Consider the following 22172-nt stretch of genomic DNA (forward strand, 5'->3'; position numbering starts at 1 on the left):
TTCGGTGGCTCAGTGCATGGAAGTGATCTGCTTAATGGTAGCGGCGATGGACATAGTGCCATTTGCGCGCCTACATCTCAGACCGCTGCAATTATGCATGCTCAGTCAGTGGAATGGGGATTACACAGATTTGTCCCCTCTGCTAAATCTGGATCAAGAGACCAGAGATTCTTTTCTCTGGTGGCTATCTCGGGTCCATCTGTCCAAAGATATGACCTTTCACAGGCCAGATTGGACAATTGTAACAACAGATGCCAGCCTTCTAGGTTGGGGTGCAGTCTGGAATTCCCTGAAGGCTCAGGGATCGTGGACTCAGGAGGAGAAACTCCTCCCAATAACTATTCTGGAGTTAAGAGCAATATTCATTGCTCTTCTAGCTTGGCCTCAGTTAGCAACCCTGAGGTTCATCAGATTTCAGTCGGACAACATCACGACTGTGGCTTACATCAACCATCAAGCGGGGACCAGGAGCTCCCTAGCGATGTTAGAAGTCTCCAAGATAATTCGCTGGGCAGAGACTCACTCTTGCCATCTATCAGCAATCCATATCCCAGGTGTAGAGAACTGGGAGGCGGATTTTCTAAGTCGTCAGACTTTTCATCCGGGGGAGTGGGAACTCCATCCGGAGGTGTTTGCTCAATTGGTTCATCGTTGGGGCACACCAGAATTGGATCTCATGGCGTCTCGCCAGAACGCCAAGCTTCCTTGTTACGGATCCAGGTCCAGGGACTCAGAAGCGACGCTGATAGATGCTCTAGCAGCACCGTGGTTCTTCAACCTGGCTTATGTGTTTCCACCGTTTCCTCTGCTCCCTCGACTGATTGCCAAAATCAAACAGGACAGAGCATTGGTGATCTTGATCGTGCCTGCGTGGCCACGCTGGACCTGGTATGCAGACCTGGTGGACATGTCATCCTTTCCACCTTGACCTCTGCCTCTGAGACAAGACCTTCTACTACAATGTCCTTTCAATCATCCAAATCTAATTTGTCTGAGACTGACTGCCTGGAGATTGAACGCTTGATTTTATCAAGACGTGGCTTCTCCGAGTCAGTAATTGATACCTTAATACAGACACGAAAGCCTGTAACCACGAAAATCTACCATAAGATATGGCGCAAATATCTTCATTAGTGTGAATCCAAGAATTACTAATGGAGTAAGGTTAGGATTCCTAGGATATTGTCCTTTCTCCAAGAGGGTTTGGATAAAGGATTATCAGCTATTTCTTTAAAGGGACAGATTTCTGCTCTGTCTATCCTTTTGCACAAGCGTCTGGCAGAGGTTCCAGACGTCCAGGCATTTTGTCAGGCTTTGGTTAGAATTAAGCCTGTGTTTAAACCGGTTGCTCCTCCATGGAGCTTAAACTTGGTTCTTAAGGTTCTTCAAGGAGTTTCGTTTGAACCCCTTCATTCCATTGATATCAAACTTTTATCTTGGAAAGTTCTGTTTTTGATGGCTATTTCCTCGGCTCATAGAGTCTCTGAGTTATCAGCTTTACAATGTGATTCTCCTTATCTGATTTTCCATACAGATAAAGTAGTTCTGCGTTTTTTACCTAAGGTAGTTTCCAACAAGAATATCAATCAAGAGATTGTTGTTCCATCATTGTGTCCTAATCCTTCTTCAAAGAAGGAAAGTTTTTTACGTAATTTGGACGTAGTCCGTGCTTTAAAGTTTTACTTACAAGCGACTAAAGATTTTCGTCAAACATCTTCCCTGTTTGTTGTTTACTCTGGTCAGAGGAGAGGTCAAAAGGCTTCGGCAACCTCTCTTTCTTTTTGGCTTCAGAGCGTAATACGCTTAGCCTATGAGACTGCTGGACAGCAGCCCCCTGAAAGGATTACAGCTCATTCTACTAGAGCTGTGGCTTCCACCTGGGCCTTTAAAAATGAGGCTTCTGTTTAACAGATTTGCAAAGCGGCGACTTTGTCTTCGCTTCATACCTTTTCAAAATTTTACAAATTTGATACTTTTGCTTCTTCGGAGGCTATTTTTGGGAGAAAGGTTCTACAGGCAGTTGTCCCTTCCATTTAAGTACCTGCCTTGTCCCTCCCTTCATCCGTGTACTTTAGCTTTGGTATTGGTATCCCACAAGTAATGGATGATCCGTGGACTGGATACACCTAACAAGAGAAAACATAATTTATGCTTACCTGATAAATTTATTTCTCTTGTGGTGTATCCAGTCCACGGCCCACCCTGACCTTTTAAGGCAGGTCTAAATTTTAAACTACAGTCACCACTGCACCCTATGGTTTCTCCTTTCTCTGCTAGTTTCGTTCGAATGACTGGATATGGTAGTTAGGGGAGGAGCTATATAGCAGCTCTGCTGTGAGTGATCCTCTTGCAACTTCCTGTTGGGAAGGAGAATATCCCACAAGTAATGGATGATCCGTGGACTGGATACACCACAAGAGAAATAAATTTATCAGGTAAGCATAAATTATGTTATTTTGTATTTACTTAATTGGAGGGTTTATTTTGGAGTATAAATAATTACTGCCTGAGTAATTATTTATAAAGTCTCTTGGCTGCAGTAGAGAAAGACTTGGGATTTGCTCCCTAAATGATTTTATTGCTATTGCAGCTTGTCCGGACCAATTTACTTGCAAAAGTGGACGCTGCATCGCAACTGCGCTACAGTGTGATGGGTGGAATGATTGTGGCGATTTCAGCGATGAGTCCTCATGCAGTAAGTGTAAAATAGGATTGTGCAATAATGTAGGTCGCAAAGCCTGCTGATTATTATTTTAAAGCTGATGTCTGTGCGCTAAATGCGTTGTCTTTTTCTGGAGAAAAGTTCTATATGAATAATATAATGATTTATTTTCCTTTCTTTTATTATTATTGCGATAATATTTAAGTTGTGCACAAAGTCAGGTAGTGAAATTACCAAAAAAAAAAATGAATGGACATTAATAAAAAAAAAATAGTAAGCTGCTCAATTTGGTTAGAGGTGTTCATATATTTACAGCAGTAGAGGGCCCTGGTGCAAAAATATACACGTTTGCTTATTTGGATAATTATTGTATTGTATTCTATCTATCTATCTATCTATCTATGTCTGTCTTATCTATCTATCTATCTATCTATCTATCTATCTATCTATCTATCTATCTATCTATCTATTTATTATCTGTCTGTCTATCTGTGTATTTTATATCTATCTATTCTATCTATCTATCTATCTATCTATCTATCTATCTATCTATATATTCTATCTATATATCTATGTCTGTCTGTCTTATATATCTATTTATTATCTGTCTGTCTATCTTGTCCATCTATGTATTGTCTATTCTATCTATCTATTCTATCCTATCTATTCTATCTATATCTGTCTGTCTGTCTTATCTATCTATTATCTGTCTGTCTATGTATTGTCTATCTATTCTATCCTATTTATTCTATCTATCTATTCTATCCTATTTATTCTATCTATCTATTCTATCCTATTTATTCTATCTTTCTCCAACATAGGTGTGTCCGGTCCACGGCGTCATCCTTACTTGTGGGATATTCTCTTCCCCAACAGGAAATGGCAAAGAGCCCAGCAAAGCTGGTCACATGATCCCTCCTAGGCTCCGCCTACCCCAGTCATTCTCTTTGCCGTTGTACAGGCAACATCTCCACGGAGATGGCTTAGAGTTTTTTAGTTGCAATTTCTTCTGCTAGAAGAGTTTCAGAATTATCTGCTCTGCAGTGTTCTCCTCCTTATCTGGTGTTCCATGCAGATAAGGTGGTTTTACGTACTAAACCTGGTTTTCTTCCAAAAGTTGTTTCTAACAAAAACATTAACCAGGAGATTATCGTACCTTCTCTGTGTCCGAAACCACTTTCAAAGAAGGAACGCTTGTTGCACAATTTGGATGTTGTTCGCGCTCTAAAATTCTATTTAGATGCTACAAAGGATTTTAGACAAACATCTTCCTTGTTTGTTGTTTATTCAGGTAAAAGGAGAGGTCAAAAAGCAACTTCTACCTCTCTCTCTTTTTGGATTAAAAGCATCATCAGATTGGCTTACGAGACTGCCGGACGGCAGCCTCCCGACAGAATCACAGCTCATTCCACTAGGGCTGTGGCTTCCACATGGGCCTTCAAGAACGAGGCTTCTGTTGATCAGATATGTAGGGCAGCGACTTGGTCTTCACTGCACACTTTTACCAAATTTTACAAGTTTGATACTTTTGCTTCTTCTGAGGCTATTTTTGGGAGAAAGGTTTTGCAAGCCGTGGTGCCTTCCATTTAGGTGACCTGATTTGCTCCCTCCCTTCATCCGTGTCCTAAAGCTTTGGTATTGGTTCCCACAAGTAAGGATGACGCCGTGGACCGGACACACCTATGTTGGAGAAAACAGAATTTATGTTTACCTGATAAATTTCTTTCTCCAACGGTGTGTCCGGTCCACGGCCCGCCCTGGTTTTTTAATCAGGTCTGATAATTTATTTTCTTTAACTACAGTCACCACGGTACCATATGGTTTCTCCTATGCTATTATTCCTCCTTAACGTCGGTCGAATGACTGGGGTAGGCGGAGCCTAGGAGGGATCATGTGACCAGCTTTGCTGGGCTCTTTGCCATTTCCTGTTGGGGAAGAGAATATCCCACAAGTAAGGATGACGCCGTGGACCGGACACACCGTTGGAGAAAGAAATTTATCAGGTAAACATAAATTCTGTTATCTATTTTATCTATCTATTATATCTATCTATTATATCTATCTATCTATCTACATTTATAGACTGACTGCTATTGGGTCCCTAGCACTTGGATACAGAAGTAAGACCCCTGCGCTGATAGGTATAAGCCCCTCAAGACTGTATGAAAGCAAAGAAGAAGGTAGAAGGAGCACTAAAAAGCTAATACCCATATGGAATGTGAGCAAATATGAAATATGTAGCTAGATACAGTGATTAACCACTAATAGGAGCACACCGACCGTGATTCTACATCACGTTATAGGACTGTCAAGGCTCCAAGATCGGCATAGAAAGCGAACACGTAAAGAGAGGTTACAACCCTGTAACAGAGTCTCTGGTATAATATACCGTGAAACCGGATCGAGGTAACTAATGTATTGAGAAATACACACTGGCTTTGACTGCCTCTTATACCTGGATCTTTTTAGATAGGTTTGATCTGTTTTTATTACCTTATCCACTTAAGGTTTTTCTGGACTTACCAATCAGTTTTATCCCTAAACTTGGGAGCAGCTTGATATCAATATCTTGAAGGACTCTTCTCATTTTTGCAAGTGTTTTACTAATGTATTAACTCAGTTGGTGATCATCTCACTATGTATTGTCTTTGTGTATAATATTATATATTGCACCATACTATTAAGCGTGTCGGTCTCATATTTCATGAAAGATTAGCTGTTAGAGGTCCTATTAGTGGTAATTCACTGTATCTACATATTTCATATTTGCTCACTTTCCATATTGGTATTGGCTTTTTAGCGCTGCTTTTACCTTCTACCATGTTCTTTCCCCCCTAGCACTTGGGCCCTGATGCCGCTGCACCTATAATAGTTCTGCCCCTGATTGACAGGTTCCCTTCTTCCAATGTTACCAGTGCACTCTGTGCTGCCACCAGTAATAGATGTGTGCAGATTATCCAATCAGCTGCTGCATAGTGTGTCTATATAACTATTGATTGGCCGATCTGCCAGTATCTTTTTTTTGGGGGGCACAGCATGAGAGTGTGCTGGTGCGGTATAGTTTCAAATTTGTTTAACCCTTTAGCAGGACAGTCAACACCAGAATTTTTGTTGTTTAAAATGACAGAGATGCATTTTAGCCAATCGGTGCTTACTCCTTGGTAACTTCACGTGCGTGAGCGCAATGTTATCTATATGAAACACATGAACTAATGCCCTCTAGTGGTGAAAAACTGTCAAAATGCTTTCAGAATAAAGGCGGCCTTCAGTGTCTAATAAAATATGCATATGAACCTCCTAGGCTTAGTTTTCAACCAAGAATACCAAGAGAACAAAGCAAAATTGGTGATAAAGTAAATTGGAAAGTTGTTTAAAATTACATGCTCTTTCTGAATCATGAAAGTTTTTTTTGGACTTGACTGTCCCTTTAAATACATATGGCTAATGGGAATTTGTCATAAAATGTAAATTTTGTTTTAATGTTCTTTTAAAGTGATGGTAAACTTTAGCTAATCAAATGATGTGTAATCTTTTGCATTTAGATACTATATGTGTACCTTTTTTTTAAAAAAAATATATACAGGTGTCCCTCGGGTTACACCGGTTCAATTTGCGCCGTTTCAGAATAACAACCTTTTTTTTCAGTCATGTGCACTAATTAAAATAGCTAGTAGGTGGAGCTTTCCGCTTGTTTTGCAGCAAAGTTATGCAACTTAACAGGTCTGAAATTGATCTGTGTACACAGAACAGACATTAGCTATCGAGCAGCCACTTCCCTATTATCTTCCTGTCCAGCTGCTTGAGGTGAAGGCCTAACTGCCTATATTAATCACTGCAGATTGAAATGCATAGAATAGGTGTAGACCCAATATTATCTAAAATGCTAACAATGCAGAGAACTGATTGCAGAAAAATGCAAGTAAAAAAAGTTAGTTTGATGATGATGCAGTCTGTTGTGTAATTATTTTATTAGGTGATGTTTAGCAAATGTTTTTGTTCATTAAACTTAGTTTAACCCCGGTGTAAACTGAGGTCTACCTGTATATGAAATTATTCTGTGTTCACTAATATATTTTACATTGCAACATTCTTAAAGTGATGGTAAACTTCAGACTATAAGAATGTTGCAATAATAAATACATTAGTTTGCAAATAAAACCACATAATTTATTTTCTTTCATGTAATTGGCAAGAGTCCATGAGCTAGTGACGTATGGGATATACATTCCTACCAGGAGGGGCAAAGTTTGCCAAACCTCAAAATGCCTATAGATACACCCCTCACCACACCCATAATTCAGTTTTACAAACTTTGCCTCCTATGGAGGTGGTGAAGTAAGTTTGTGCTAAGATTGTTACGTTGATATGCGCTTTTCAGCATTGTTGAAGCCCGATTCCTCTCAGAGTACAGCTAATGTCAGAGGGACGTGAAGGGAGTATCACTTATTGAATACGATGATTTCCCTAACGGGGGTCTATTTCATAGGTTCTCTGTTATCGGTCGTAGAGATTCATCTCCTACCTCCCTTTTCAGATCGACGATATACTCTCAATTTACCATTACCTCTACTGATAACTGTTTTAGTACTGGCTTGGCTATCTGCTATATGTGGATGGGTGTCCTTTAGTAAGTATGTTTTTTTATTACTTAAGACACCTCAGCTATGGTTTGGCACTTTATGCATTTATATAAAGTTCTAAATATATGTATTGTACTTCTGCAGACTGTCAGTTTCATATTTGGGGAATATAAACATTTTTTTAAAAAATGTATTTCTTACCTGGAGTTTAGTCTTTTTTTCAATTGACTACTTCTGGCAAATTGCGGGCGGAATTAGGCCCGCGGGTGCGTCAAATGCTAAACTTTATTGCGTCATTCTTGGAACGAGAATTTTTTTGGCGCGAAAAATACGTATATGACGCAACTTCGTCATTTCCGGCATCATAGTTGACGCCGAGACCTTACACACGGTTGCGTCATTAGTGACGCAAGTGTGTCATTTCCGGTTATTATTGGCGCCCAAAAAGTTTTTAGTTACGTTGTGCATCATACTTGGCGCCAAACTTTTTCATTATTTCAATACCCCATTGATGTTTGCCTCTTGCCTTTTTCTCTATCAGAGGGCTATGCTATTTGCATTTTATCCCATTCCTGAAACTGTCATATAAGGAAATTGATAATTTTGCTTTATATGTTGTTTTTTCTTTTACATTTTGCAAGATGTCTCAATCTGATCCTGCCTCAGAAGTTTCTGCTGGAACATTGCTGCCTGACATCGGTTCTACCAAAGCTAAGTGCATTTGTTGTAAAATTGTAGAAATTATTTCGCCGAATGTCATATGTAATAGTTGTCATGATCAACTTTTACATGCAGATAGTGTATCCATCAGTAATTGTACATTGCCAGTTGCAGTTCCTTCAACTCTAATGTGCATAATATACCTGTGAATTTTAAAGAATTTGTTTCTGATTCTATCCTGAAGGCTTTGTCTGCATTTCCACCTTCTAATAAACGTAAAAGATCTTTTAAAACTTCTCATTCAGTTGATGAAATTTCAAACAACATAATAATTTATCCTCTTCTGATGAGGATCTATCTGATACAGAAGATCCTTCCTCAGACATTGACACTGACAAATCTACTTATTTATTTAAAATAGAGTATATGCATTCTTTATTAAAAGAAGTGTTAATTACTTTGGATTTTGAGGTAACTAGTCCTCTTGATTTTCAGTCTAATAAACGTTTTAATGCTGTTTGTAAACCTCCTGTGGTTTCTCCAGGGGTTTTTCCCATTCCTGAGGCTATTTCTGATATAATTTCTAAGGAATGGAATAAGCCAGGTACTTCTTTTATTCCTTCTTCAAGGTTTAAAAATTGTATCCTTTACCAGCAAAATCTATAGAGTTTTGGGAAAAAATCCCCAAAGTTGATGGGGCTATTTCTACTCTTGCTAAATGTACCACTATTCCTATGGAAGACAGTACTTCCTTTAAGGATCCTTTAGATAAGAAGCTTGAATCTTATCTAAGGAAGGACTATTTATATTCAGGTAATCTTCTCAGACCTGCAATTTCTTTGGCTGATGTTGCGGCTGCATCAACTTTCTGGTTGGAGAATTTAGCGCAACAAGAATTGGATTCTGACATATCTAGCATTATTCGCTTACTGCAACATGCTAATCATTTTATTTGTGATGACATTTTTGATGTTATCAAAATTGATGTTAGATCCATGTCTTTAGCTATATTAGCTAGAAGAGCTTTGTGGCTTAAATCTTGGAATGCTGATATGACATCTAAATCTAGATTACTATCTCTTTCTTTCCAAGGTAATAATTTATTTGGTTCTCAGTTGGATTCTATTATTTCAACTGTCACTGGGGGAAAGGGAGTTTTTCTGCCTCAGGATAAAAAACCTAAGGGTAAATCTAAGGCTTCTAACTGTTTTCGTTCCTTTCGTCAAAATAAGGAACAAAAACTTAATCCTCCCCCAAGGAATCTGTTTCCAATTTGAAGCCTTCCTCAAATTGGAATAAATCCAAGCCATTTAGGAAACCAAAGTCAGCCCCTAAGTCCGCACGAAGGTGCGGCCCTCATTCCAGCTCAGCTGGTAGGGGGCAGATTAAGGTTTTTCAAGGATATTTGGATAAATTCTGTCCAAAATCAATGGATTCAGAGCATTGTCTCTCAAGGGTATCAAATAGGATTCAGAGTAAGACCTCCTGTGAGAAGATTTTTTCTCTCACATATCCCAGCAAATCCAGTAAAAGCTCAGGCTTTCCTGAAGTGTTTCAGACGTGGAGTCTTCAGGGGTAATCATGCCAGTTCCTCTTCAAGAACAAGTTTTGGGGTTTTATTCAAATCTATTCATTGTCCCAAAAAAGGAAAATTTATTCAAAATTTTGAATTGTTATGTAAGAGTACCAACTTTCAAGATGGTGACTATAAGGAGTATTCTGCCATTTGTTCAGCAAGGACATTATATGTCCACAATAGACTTGCAGGATGCATACCTTCATATTCTGATTCATCCAGAACATTATCATTTTCTGAGATTCTCTTTTCTAGACAAGCATTACCAATTTGTTGCTCTTCCATTTGGCCTAGCAACAGCTCCAAGAATCTTTTCAAAGGTTCTAAGTGCCCTACTCTCTGTAATCAGAGAACAGGGCATTGCGGTGTTTCCTTATTTGGACGATATCTTGGTACTAGCTCAGTCTTTACGTTCTGCAGAATCTCACACAAATCAACTAGTGTTGTTTCTTCGGAAACATGGTTGGAGGATCAATTTACCAAAAAGTTTCTCAGACAAGGGTCACCTTTTTAGGCTTCCAGATAGATTCAGTGTCCATGACTCTGTCTCTAACAGACAAGAGACGTTTAAAATTGGTTGCAGCCTGCCGGCACCTTCAGTCTCAGTCATTCCCTTCAGTGGCTATGTGCATGGAAGTTTTAGGTCTCATGACTGCAGCATCGGACGCAATCCCCTTTGCTCATTTTCACATGAAACTTCTACAGCTTTGTATGCTGAACCAATGGTGCAGGGATTATACAAAGATATCACAATTAATATCCTTAAATCCCAATGTACAACACTCTCTGACGTGGTGGATAGATCACCATCGTTTAGTTCAAGGGGCTTCTTTTGTTCGGCCAACCTGGACTGTGATCACAACAGATGCAAGTCTTTCAGGTTGGGGAGCTGTTTGGGGATCTCTGACAAAACATGGGGTTTGGAAATATTTTAGAACTCCGTGCAATTCTCAGAGCTCTTCAGTTTTGGCCTCTGTTAAAGAGAGAACCGTTCATTTGTTTTCAGACAGACAATATCACAACAGTGGCATATGTCAATCATCAGGGGTGGGACTCAAACTCCCCAAGCTATGAAAGAAGTGTCTCGGATACTTGCTTGGGCGGAATCCAGCTACTGTCTAATCTCTGCGGTCTAATCTCAACCTAAGGTTGTGAATTCTAACAACATTAGTAGAGAAATTGTTGTCCCTTCCTTGTGTCCTAATCCTAAGAATTCTTCGGAAAGATCCTTACATTCTTTGGATGTGGTAAGAGCTTTGAAATATTATGTGGAAGCTACTAAAGATTTCAGGAAGACTTCCAGTCTATTTGTTTTATTTTCTGGTCCTAGGAAAGGTCAGAAGGTTTCTGCTATTTCCTTGGCTTCTTGGTTGAAACTTTTGATTCATCAGGCCCCGCCTCAAAGAATTACAGCTCATTCTACTAGATCAGTCTCCACTTCGTGGGCCTTTAAGAATGAAGCTTCAGTTGATCAGATTTGCAAAGCGGCAACTTGGTCCAATTTGCATACATTTACTAAATTCTACAGTTTTGATGTATTTTCTTCTTCAGAAGCAGCTTTTGGTAGAAAAGTTCTTCAGTCAGCTGTTTCAGTTTGATTCTTCTGCTTTTGATTTAATTTTCTTTCTTTCATTTATGAAAATAAACTTATTTTTTTGGGTTGTGGATTAATTTTTTTCAGCGGAAAATGGCTGTTTTTATTTTTATCCCTCCCTCTCTGGTGACTCTTGCGTGGAGTTCCACATCTTGGGTATTGCTATCCCATAAGTCACTAGCTCATGGACTCTTGCCAATTACATGAAAGAAAACATAATTTATGTGAGAACTTACCTGATAAATTCATTTCTTTCATATTGGCAAGAGTCCATGAGGCCCACCCTTTTTTATGGTGGTTATGATTTTTTTGTATAAAGCACAATTATTTCCAAATTTCTTTTGTTGATGCTTTTTACTCCTTTCTTTATCCCCCCACTGCTTGGCTATTTGTTAAACTGAATTATGGGTGTGGTGAGGGGTGTATTTGTAGGCATTTTGAGGTTTGGGAAACTTTGCACCTCCTGGTAGGATTGTATATCCCATACGTCACTAGCTCATGGACTCTTGCCAATATGAAAGAAATTAATTTATCAGGTAAGTTCTCACATAAATTATGTTTTTATAATAAAAGGTTTATAATCCTAATTGGTACTGTCTGTTCCTCTGCCCCCTTCATTTCCTCTTTTGGCTGTTCTGTGATGTATAGAGCAGTCCCACCCACTCTCATAGGCTTTCTAAGGGCTTTAAAGGGCCTGGACTTTAAGATTGTGAAAAGACACACACGCTTATTGGATGTTCACTGGACTTGTCATAAAAAAAGAGTTCATCCAAGTGGGCCGGCATAACTTTGTAATAGTGGCATTATTATATGACCTAATTTAACTCTTTCACAGATGGATTAAAAACAAAGGTACACATCTACTTTTCTAATGGGAAAAATTACGTTTATGATATTTAATAATTTAAAGTTTACCATCACTTTAAAGTCTGGAATTTACCATCACTTTAATCTTCTAAGAACTTTGCAGGTATTGGGTCTCAGGTTCATTGGTTCCCACAAAAATGTAGAAATACATGGAATTTATTTAGAGAAATAGATTTTCTGTAACTCTGAAATAATTTTTGTTGTCCTTTTTGTAGTATGTTCAGAATATATGTTCCGCTGTACGAAGAGCCAGTACTGTAAACCTAACTTCTTCAAGTGCGACGGAGTGAACGACTGCGGAGACAACAGTGATGAACTGGAATGTAGTAAGTTCAGAAGTCATCCTGACTTTCCTTTTATTTACAGTCTGTTGCACTTCTGGTACAGTGGCAACAGGTTGTCCTCAGAGTTCTCGGTCCTGCTCTCTAGAGCAGTGTTTTTCAACCAGTGTGCCGTGGCACACTAGTGTGCCGTGAGAGATCCTCAGGTGTGCCACGGCAGACTAACAACAGTGTGACATATTTTTTAAACTTTGCTTGTTTTTTACTCCTAGTGCAGGAGTAGTTTGTAGGAGGCATGGCATAACAGCACAATACATACAGTATGTGTGTGTTTGTGTGTATGTGTATATATATATGCTGTATTAGGCTACAATGTGTGATTTTTTTAAAATTTTGGGATGGTGGTGTGCCACAGGATTTTTTAATGTAAAAAAGTGTGCCACGGCAAAAAAAAGGTTAAAAATCACTGCTCTAGAGCACAAACGCCAAACACTTTCCTCCAACCCACAAACTCTTTTTCACAACAGATGTCCATAGATACATCCAGACGCCTCTCTGCTGTCCTTCACTCAGTCTTCCAATATAAATTCTTGTTGTGCTGTCCCATTTTACATATGTATTTTTCTCTCTGTGTCCATTGAAAAGGTTATAGGTTGAGTTTAGATGGACACTAACAACCAGCTGTGAGCTTATCTCTAGAAGGCTTAAAATGCCACTGTTGTCTGCAAAACATTAGATCTTAAATTCTGCATGACATCAGTCTGAAAAATGAGGGAGGTTTGATTTAAGGGCATGCCAGTCATTTCATGAGAGAGGTTCTAAAGTTTGGTTGATTTTTTTATATCATTTCAGAATGTCCAGAGAAAAATATTAAATGTGGTAATGGAAAATGTATCCCTGAGGCTCAGAAATGTGATGGAACCGATAACTGTGGAGATGGTTCTGATGAGTCAGAATGTGGTAAAGGTGAGCAGTTTGTATTAACGGAAATCAGCTACAGTATGGGTTAAATATTATTGAAGCAACATGGGGTTAACAAAGTAAAATTCAATAGTACTGGAAGGCAAAACCCAGTATACACCTTCATGGTATGTGAACAGATTCCTAAAGCACCTTCTGCCCATAGCAACATTACTTGCACCATAACTTCTTCCAGGAGGCAAATAGTTTGTATGTCTAAGGGTGTTAGAAATGTATTGAAGCAATATGGAGTCAACAAACTAAAATGTAAAAATAATGAAACATATTGGAAAATGCTTCATAGTATGTAAACCACTGCCTAAAGTACCCACCATCCATTGCAGCATCATTTGCATATCAATAGGTTCTGGAAGGTATATGGTTTGTTGGAACCCAAGTTTATCTTCTTTAATTTGTGTTTCCAGCTGTGGCCACACCCTGCACTGAAAACACCTACAGATGTAAGAATAACCTGTGCATAACCAAGAAGAACCCAGAATGTGACAGTGAGAATGACTGTACTGATGGCTCTGACGAGGCTGACGCTACCTGCAGTAAGTGAAGACACCATATTCCTATATTCTATGTACTATAATACTTCTTAAAATTCCCTTTTTTAGATTTAACACAAAGTACTTTTGTGTCACTTTAACACAGTTTGCAATTTAAAGCTTTTTTTTTATAATATCGAAGTTGGTTCCTCTTACTTGCCCTAGGTGCTGATTTCAGACTGTAGTTAGCTGCTGATTGGTAAGTATGCTCTTGAGCATGAGTTTGCATGAAAGGCAAGCAAGTGCACGGTGCACACACACACCAATCAGAGCCTGTTTAGTATCTGAGATTGGCACCGTGCACATGAAAAAGGTTCCTTGCTCAGTTTGAGGCTAAATATTTTTTTTTTTACTTTATATTGCAAATTGCGTTAAAATAGTCTGCTGACTCATTATACTATTAACTTATAGGTCCCTTTAGTTAGTCTAGATGGATCACTACATGTTTACAAAACATACTTATCTATGATTTTTTTTTAAGACTGTGGAAAACGGCCGTACAGTCGGAAGTCTCGAATTGTAGGAGGTGTAAATGCAGACATTGGGGAGTGGCCGTGGCAGGTCAGCCTTCATACAGCGAAAGATGGGCACACGTGTGGAGCGTCACTGGTTTCGCCTTCTATATTGTTGTCGGCAGCTCACTGCTTCCAGGACATGCAAGGGATTAGGTAAATTTATATATACTGGCAAAGTCCTCTTTATCAAGCATTAGTAAGTCAAGGAACTGTAAAATAGTTTGTTTTACACTATAAAGGGCCATAATACCCAAACGTTGAAGCACATGAAAGTGATGCAGCATAGCTGTAAAAAGCTGACTAGAAAATATCACCTGAGCATCTCTATGTAAAAAAGAAATATATGTTACCTCACAATCTTCTCAGTATTCACACCTCACTGTAAAGAGACTTGGCTTGCAAGGGAGTGTGCATCTTGCATGCACAGGCACAGTCATGTTATTTTCCTATTCAGTTTAAGGAAGTTTACTATGAAATCTTGCAGCATTTCAGTAAAATCTCATGAGATCACAGTAAAGCAAAGCATGACCTCAGCACTGCTGATGCTGATTAGATATTGTTTCTTTCCTATGGCATGGAGAGTCCACAATTCATTCCAATTACTAGTGGGATATTCACTCCTGGCCAGCAGGAGGTGGCAAAGAGCACCCCAGCAGAGCTGTTAAGTATTACTTCCCTTACCCATAACCCCTAGTCATTCTTTTTGTCTTAATCATGGGAGGATGGCGAAGAAGGTGTCTGAAGATTTTAATCCTTTAAATGGGTACTTTTCCCTGCAAGCAAGGATTGGGGCTATGCTGTGTCCATGTCAATCTATTTAGTAAGAGTCATGGTGGCTTTTATCAGTTAGAAGGCGGCGAGGTGGTCCCTGCTTAAATTCTAACATTAATGCTACCCCTTTGATAGAAAACCAGGGTTGGTTACTCTGTTTTTTTTCTTTTATCTTCAGGTTCCTATTAGCGGTCGGGTGAGGCTGACAGACCTGCGAGATTGTATCTGCCCTGCCGCTGGAGTTCCTAGGTCCCTGTCAGGATGAGGTTTGTTCTGCCAGACCGGGAGCTACTGAGAGCTGCAAGACTGGTAAGTCCCTTGATTTCCCTTTTCCCCTCTATGACTTGTGGTCGATGTCTCAGGGGAGTTCCTTAAAGGTGGGGGACTTTTGCCACTTGTTTTTATTTCTTCAGTGGGGGCAGACATTATTAGAACCCAGAGGCATTTGATAAATGCTGGTAAGGATTCTTTAACAGTGGCGACACCTCAATTTAAGGTAGGAGGTCCCTGCTGGTTGTGTTTGTTAAATTCTTATATGGAGTTTTTTCTTGACTGTTTTTGTAAACTCTGACTTAACCAGCAAGAGGCTGGTTGGGACTACAGTGAGAGGGGAGGATCACAGATTTTAATTTCCGGTCCTCTTCACTTGTGGTTACACCGGCCTGGGAAGTGATTCACAGCTGGCAGTATGAGTCCTAAGGCTGAGGTGGAGCAGCTACTAGGGGATTTGTGTGCGCACCATATCCCAAGTCAGACTACATTTCCACCGCTATTTAAAAAAGTTGCAGGTATCCACGGCTCCATATCTAAGGTGCCAGTCTCTAGGATTGAAGGTCTGGCTAAATTATTCCTAATTATGTCGGGAATATAGGGTTTATTCGTATTGTAACCCTGCTTTAACCTTCGATACTATTAAGGGGTAGTACTGTTAAATTATATTTGCCTTTTCTTAGCAAGATTATTATGCGCTCTTTTAAGCAGACAGTGGAGGCGGCGCCATTTTAGTTAGTTTCCTGCCATTGGCGTGTTCTTTGGCGCGCTTAGCCTTATCCAGCTGTGAGACTCTCTTAGCATATGTTGTTTATGCTTCGTGTCTCGTTTTTACATACGATAATTATAATCAGCTTCCTTGGTCTGAAAGTAGAAGCGAGTTTACCGCAGTCTGAGATCTTGTGTGGGACAATGTTTTTATTGTTTTAACGTGTTCTAGCGATCTGCTTTATTTTTTTTAACAATAGTGTGTTAACTACAAGCATGTGTGGGACAATGTTTTTATCTGGTGTTTCAGTACGGTGACGGTCGTTGTCTTTTATTCTAGTTAAAGACTTGGTCTATCTGTTTTTTTTCTGCCTTTCACAGATGTCTACTGCCATCTAGCGGCTATTTTTTAATATTACACCATGGGTAAATCATTGTTCCTTCTGCTAGTTTTCTTTTCACAGATTTATTGTTCATATCTGTGTTAACAGCCATATTATGCGTGTATGTTGTCATATACTTATTGACTGTTATCAAAAACATTTTATTTCCCTATAACATGAGCATTATTTTTATTTAGAGGGTTTTGTGCTGTAAAGATTTCGAATTTCTTTCTTTTTTAGTGAAACAATTATCTGTCTATTCCCATTTTCTAGGTTGCATGACTTCTGTTGCAGCTTGTGGAAGACATCATTTTATTTATGCTTCTTTGTACCCTGGGATTATCTTCATTTTTAGTTGTTTGATTATGAGAGATTTTCTGTTCAGGGTTTTCTTTTTCTCAGATGCGACATATATATATATATATATATATATATATATATATATATATATATATATATATATATATATATATATATATATATATATAAATCTTTGTGAATTGTTTCCATTAAGCACATATTGCCTAGTGTATCAAAATATTTGTAACGAATACCATGAGTATTATATACGTAACTACTTTTGTGTTCTTTTAGCACTAATATGTTTTTAATATTGTCTGTTACATTAATTCTCCTATGTTATTCTATAGGAGCTAGTTGTTCTCTCATATTGAGGGGAATTCTTTCCCATGTCTAGGACGTGTATTCACTATGTTATCTATAGGGGCTTTATTTTGTAGTCTCTCTCTCATATTGAAAGGAGGTTTTTTTAATAATGTCTTTGTCAGTTATTCCCATGTTTTTTTCCCTATAGGGCATCTATATATATATATATCTCTTTGAGGTGATTTATTTAATTTCTATGACATGTATTCTTCTATGTTATCTATAGAAGTTCTATATATTTATCCCTCTCAAGATGGAGTATTGAGTTTCTTAGTGTTCTACTGACACTAATACGTTTTCTATAATGTCTCACATGCAAGGTGCTCGTTACATAGGTTAGGGAGTCGCATGTGACCCTATTGTCAAACTGCCTAATGTAACCTAGCGTTAGCTTGTGGCTTTACATCTCAAGGGCTATTCTTGGTCGGGAGGCCGTCTGGGAATACCAGGTCCTGTTGGTTTGGTTTGATCCCAGCTTCTAGCGCTACATGTCCCTTATTATGAGTTTATGACTCAATTTTATATCTTATATATCTTTTTGACTAATGTCTCTGACATTTTGTGCCCCTGTTAAATATATATCTTATATATTTCTTGGGTGATCTGATTTTGAATTATTTTCTCCAATCTCTTGTTCTAGAGATTCTTATTCTTATGCCCCGTTGCTGGGGCAATCTCTTTTTGTCTCGACTCTTTGTCCAAACTTTATTTGGACCCGGTCTGGATGTTTTTGTTTCCACGATCTCTGCTGGATAGAAGACTTTCCTGCTACAGGATAAGAAGACTAGACTTTAGAGGCTCCTGATTTCTATAGCCGGATTAAGCCTAATCCTCATGGAGCTCTATCCTGTCTTGGATAGTTCCATTGTAACTTGATGGTTAGCCTCCCTGCTTTTCATGTAGGAGGTCATGGAATTGTAACCACCTGGAAAAAGAGGATAAGTCACGATGTTACCGGAACCTTGAGCAGTGGAAGCTTTGCTTCCCTAGGAGTGATTGTCCCAGTTCCTCTGGCGGAACAAGGTCAAGGATCTATTTTAATCTTTGTGGTTTTCAAGAAAGAGGGAATATTTTGTCCCTTTTTAGACCTTAGGTGTCTCACATATTTCTCAAGGTTTTCATCCTTCTATAAGGAGACTTCCGTTCTTTCTCCCTTTAGTTATGGAGGGTCAGTTCTCGACTGTCATTGACTTGAAGGACACTAATCTTCATGTTCCTATCCACAGGGACCATTTCCATTTCCTGCGGTTTGCCTTTTTAGACAAATTGTTTCATTTTGTGGCCCTTCCTTTAGGACTAGATTACCCCTCGTATCTTTACGAAGGTTCTAGGGGTTCTTCTGGCAGTGACCAGATCTCAAGGAATTGTGTTGGCTGTGTACCTGGACTTATATTTGCTTCAGGTATCACCTTTTCATTTAGCAAGATCCAATATAAATTCTCCACTTTTAAGAGTGGAGGGTGAATCTTGATAGGAGTTCCTTGGTGGCAAATTCCAGGGGATGTTTTTTTTTGGGGACAACCATGGACTCGATCTCTATAAGGTTTACTTGACGGCGGTCAGAAAATCCAGACTTGCTGCCTGTCTTTCTTTTCCATCTCTGTCCGTCCATAGATGAAATGTGTACGGAAGTAAACGGTTTCATATAAACATTAGGTCTACTCTTCCTGTTTCCTCAGTTTGTCCTCCTTCCTTAGGTGTTTTTATCAGGAGCAGGCTTTGGGGCCTTGTTCGCGCAGTAGGTAGCGCATCAGTCTCATAATCTGATCTCTCGCTCCTACTTAGCTTTGAGAACTTGGTTTGTGGTTCTTGTATAGATGTCGTTTTTTCATGGAAATTGTCTCTGAGGAAAGACCTTATACTTCTAGGCCTTTTCTTACATCCAGGACTAGTTTCTCTGAAGCTGACTAGTTGACCGCATAGTTTTGTCTAGGCAAGGTTTTTCTGAGTCATTCTATGATTCAGGCTTGTTATCCGGTAACTTTCAAGATTTTTTATAAAGTATGACATTCATACTTTCTCTGGAGTGAATCTAGGGGTTTCTCTTAGAACCGAATGAGGGTTCCTCACTTTCTGTCATTTCTTCAGGAGGACCTGGAGATGGGCTTATCCGTCAGTTTGCAGGGTAAAATCTCTGCCACTTCGTTTCTGTTGCATAAGATATGGCTATCTTGTCAGATGTTCAACCTTTTGTTCAGGCCTTAGTCAGAATCAGGCCTGTGGTTTAAGTTTTTTGCTCCTCTATGGAGCCTTAATCTCGTTCTTAGAGTTCTGCTGCAGGCTCTGTTTGAGCCTATGCACTCTGTTGATTTTTCATTTATTGTCTAGGAAAGTTTTTGTTTTATCTTTCTTTTGTTCGTAAGATCTCTGAGCTTTCGGATCTCCTTTGCAATCCACCTTTTTTATCTTTCATGCGGACAAGGCGGTCCTAAGTACTTGATTGGGATTTCTCCCTAAGGTGGTTTCAGACCGCAATACTAATCAGGAAATGTTTCTTTCTTTCTGTCCTGTTCTTTAGGCTCTTGCATAACCTGGATGTTGTGTGTGCTCTAAGTTATATCGGCAGGCAATAGAGATTTTAGTCAATCTACTGCCCTTTTTTGTAGTTTTCTGGTAGACATAAGGGCCAGGGGGACACTTTAGGAATGTTTCTTCTTCCTGAGCCTTTATACATGAGGCTTCTGTGGAACAAATCTTCAATGCGGTAATTTCGTTCTCACTGCATTCTTTTTTCAATTTCTACACATTCAATGTTTTTGTCTCAACTGAGGCCTCTTTTGGGGGGAAAGTTCTTCAAGAGGTGGTGCCTTTGGTTTAGGTCCACCTGTTTTGTTCTCCCTCCCTTCCATTCTGTGTACTCTAGCTTGGAATGAATCGTGGACTCTCCATGCCATAGGAAACAAAACAAAATTTATGCTTTACTTATAAATTTCTTTCTTTCCAGGCATGGAGAGACCACGAACCGCCCCTTGTTTACATTCAGACGACAGGTTTTTTTTTTACAAACCGCAGGCACCTCTATACCTTTGTGTTATCTTCTTTTTCTGTTCCCTTCGGCCGAATGACTGGGTGTTAATGGTAAGGAAAGTGACACTTAACAGCTGTGCTGGAATGCTCTTTGCCACCTTCTGCTGGCCAGGAGTGAAAATCCCACTAGTAATTGAAATGAATCATGGATTCTCCATGCCTGGAAATAAATACATTTATCAGGTAAGCATAAATTTAGTTTTTTTTTGTTTTTTGCCAACTTGCAGCTGGACAGCAGCTGAAGTATAAAAGTTCACACAGCATTTACTCTGCTGAGCTGAAGAAATTGTAAAGTAAAATATCTTCCATTTTTACTTAGATTTTCAAGTAATATTTTGATCTCAGCTTTTTACAGTTATCTGCATCACTTTCAAGTAATTTAGCATATGAGTATTATGTCCCTTTAACTGTTGCTTGCTTCTCCCCCAGTTTTACTGTGGGTGCGCCTCCCATCTTTGAAGTCAATAAGCATGTATAAACTAGTATACATATACACTCAACTCTTGCACATGCTCAGTAGACGTTGGTGCCTCAGAAAGTGTACGTATAAAAAGACTATAAATTGGAAAGTTTGTTAAAGCTGCATGCTCTTTCTGAATCGTAAAAGTTTAATTTGATGTTGGTGTCCCTTTTTAACCCTGTATTTATAGCAATTATGGATAGATCTGTTGCAAGTAATAGATATAGTGAGGAATTTCAGACATTCATTTTGTTATGCACCTTTAGAAAAAAAAAACAACTTATGGTTACTTGTACAGAGATATTATTTTTATTTTTTTTTTCTTAACAAAAAAGAAGGCGTTTTCTTCTGTGGTTATATGTCTCAATAAGTAACATTTATTTTTTTCAACAAAAAAACTTCTTGTGAAATTAATGAAATCACTTAAAATACACAAGTCAGTGTGTATGGGAATATAGTGACAGACCCAATTTGCTTTGAGCGGTTTAGCATGGAGGAGGAGGTTAATTTAAAGGGACACTAAACCCAATTTTTTTATTTCACGGTTCAGATAGAGCATGTAGGTTTAAGCAACTTTCTAATTTACTCCTATTATGATTTTTTTTTCATACTCTTGCTTTCTTTATTTGAAAAAGCAGAAATGTAAGTTTAAGAGATGGCCCATTTTTGGTTCAGCATTTGGTTAGCGCTCGCTGATTGGTGACTAAATGCAGACACCAATAAGCAAGCACTATCCACGGTGCTGATATAAAATCCCATTTTGTAACTGCATCTTGATACTCCCAAATTCCAAGGGAGGCATAGCCTTCTACAATATACACTTGTATCATGATGCCACCAGACTAACCCACATAGCAGGATGGAGCAATAAATCAGAAACCCCAGGATGGTTCCATGTTGAAACGGGCCTGCTTTCCAGAGGTGTAAAACTAGGAGATCTCATATGGATCCTTAAACACACCTGGCATACACTTAGACACCATACGGAGATAGCACTGCACCCTTCACCCATACACAGTCTTGAAGGGCTATTTACTGGCCTCTCAAATATACATGACTCTGACTGTTCTCTCAAACTACAGGGAAATTAGCGACTTCTACAGACAGAATAAACTTCTTAGCCCTAGACAGATTGCAGAGCAGATAGAATAGGCACCCAGGGGGCTCCCTTTTGAGAGTCACAGAGTGATGAGTCTCTGTCAGGCTTGGGGTTTCCCAAGGACACACCTTTAGGAGCCTACTAATTGGGAAAAGAGATGGAGAGCATGGAGTAAACTGGTTAAACTAGTGACAATCCATCATTCCCTCCTACTTAGAGATTACAGTGATACTATTCCTTGTTGGGAAAGAGAATTAAACAAGCAGTTTATAACCGATGACATAGAACATGCAATCGCACTAACTAAAAGGTCTGTACATTGTATCTCATATCTTAAAACCTATTTCAAGGTTCTCCTAAAATGGTACCTGACTGTTGATGACAGTGCAGAGAAGTTGGATCAGATACTCATATCTGGTGGGCATGCCCTAAAATTTCCCATTTATGGACACAGGTCTTTCTCTTATGCACTGACATAGGACTAACAAAACCCCACAGCCGGCTCTTGCACTATTACACTTTGTTATCAAAAATATCCCAAA

General features: G+C 39.0%; 1 protein-coding gene across 1 annotated transcript in view; it reads left to right on the forward strand.

Annotated features, from left to right (window-relative positions):
* The window catches only part of ST14 (ST14 transmembrane serine protease matriptase), a 161062-nt gene that overhangs the window by 133559 nt on the left and 5331 nt on the right, over window positions 1-22172 (forward strand). The window contains exons 12-16 of the mRNA XM_053691502.1: window positions 2591-2695; window positions 12155-12265; window positions 13073-13186; window positions 13606-13734; window positions 14213-14399. Of these exons, the coding sequence (XP_053547477.1) occupies window positions 2591-2695; window positions 12155-12265; window positions 13073-13186; window positions 13606-13734; window positions 14213-14399 (646 nt within the window). The remainder of the gene's footprint in view (window positions 1-2590; window positions 2696-12154; window positions 12266-13072; window positions 13187-13605; window positions 13735-14212; window positions 14400-22172) is intronic.

This window comes from Bombina bombina, chromosome 8, assembly GCF_027579735.1.
Source record: "Bombina bombina isolate aBomBom1 chromosome 8, aBomBom1.pri, whole genome shotgun sequence".
Classification (NCBI taxonomy): Eukaryota; Metazoa; Chordata; class Amphibia; order Anura; family Bombinatoridae; genus Bombina; species Bombina bombina.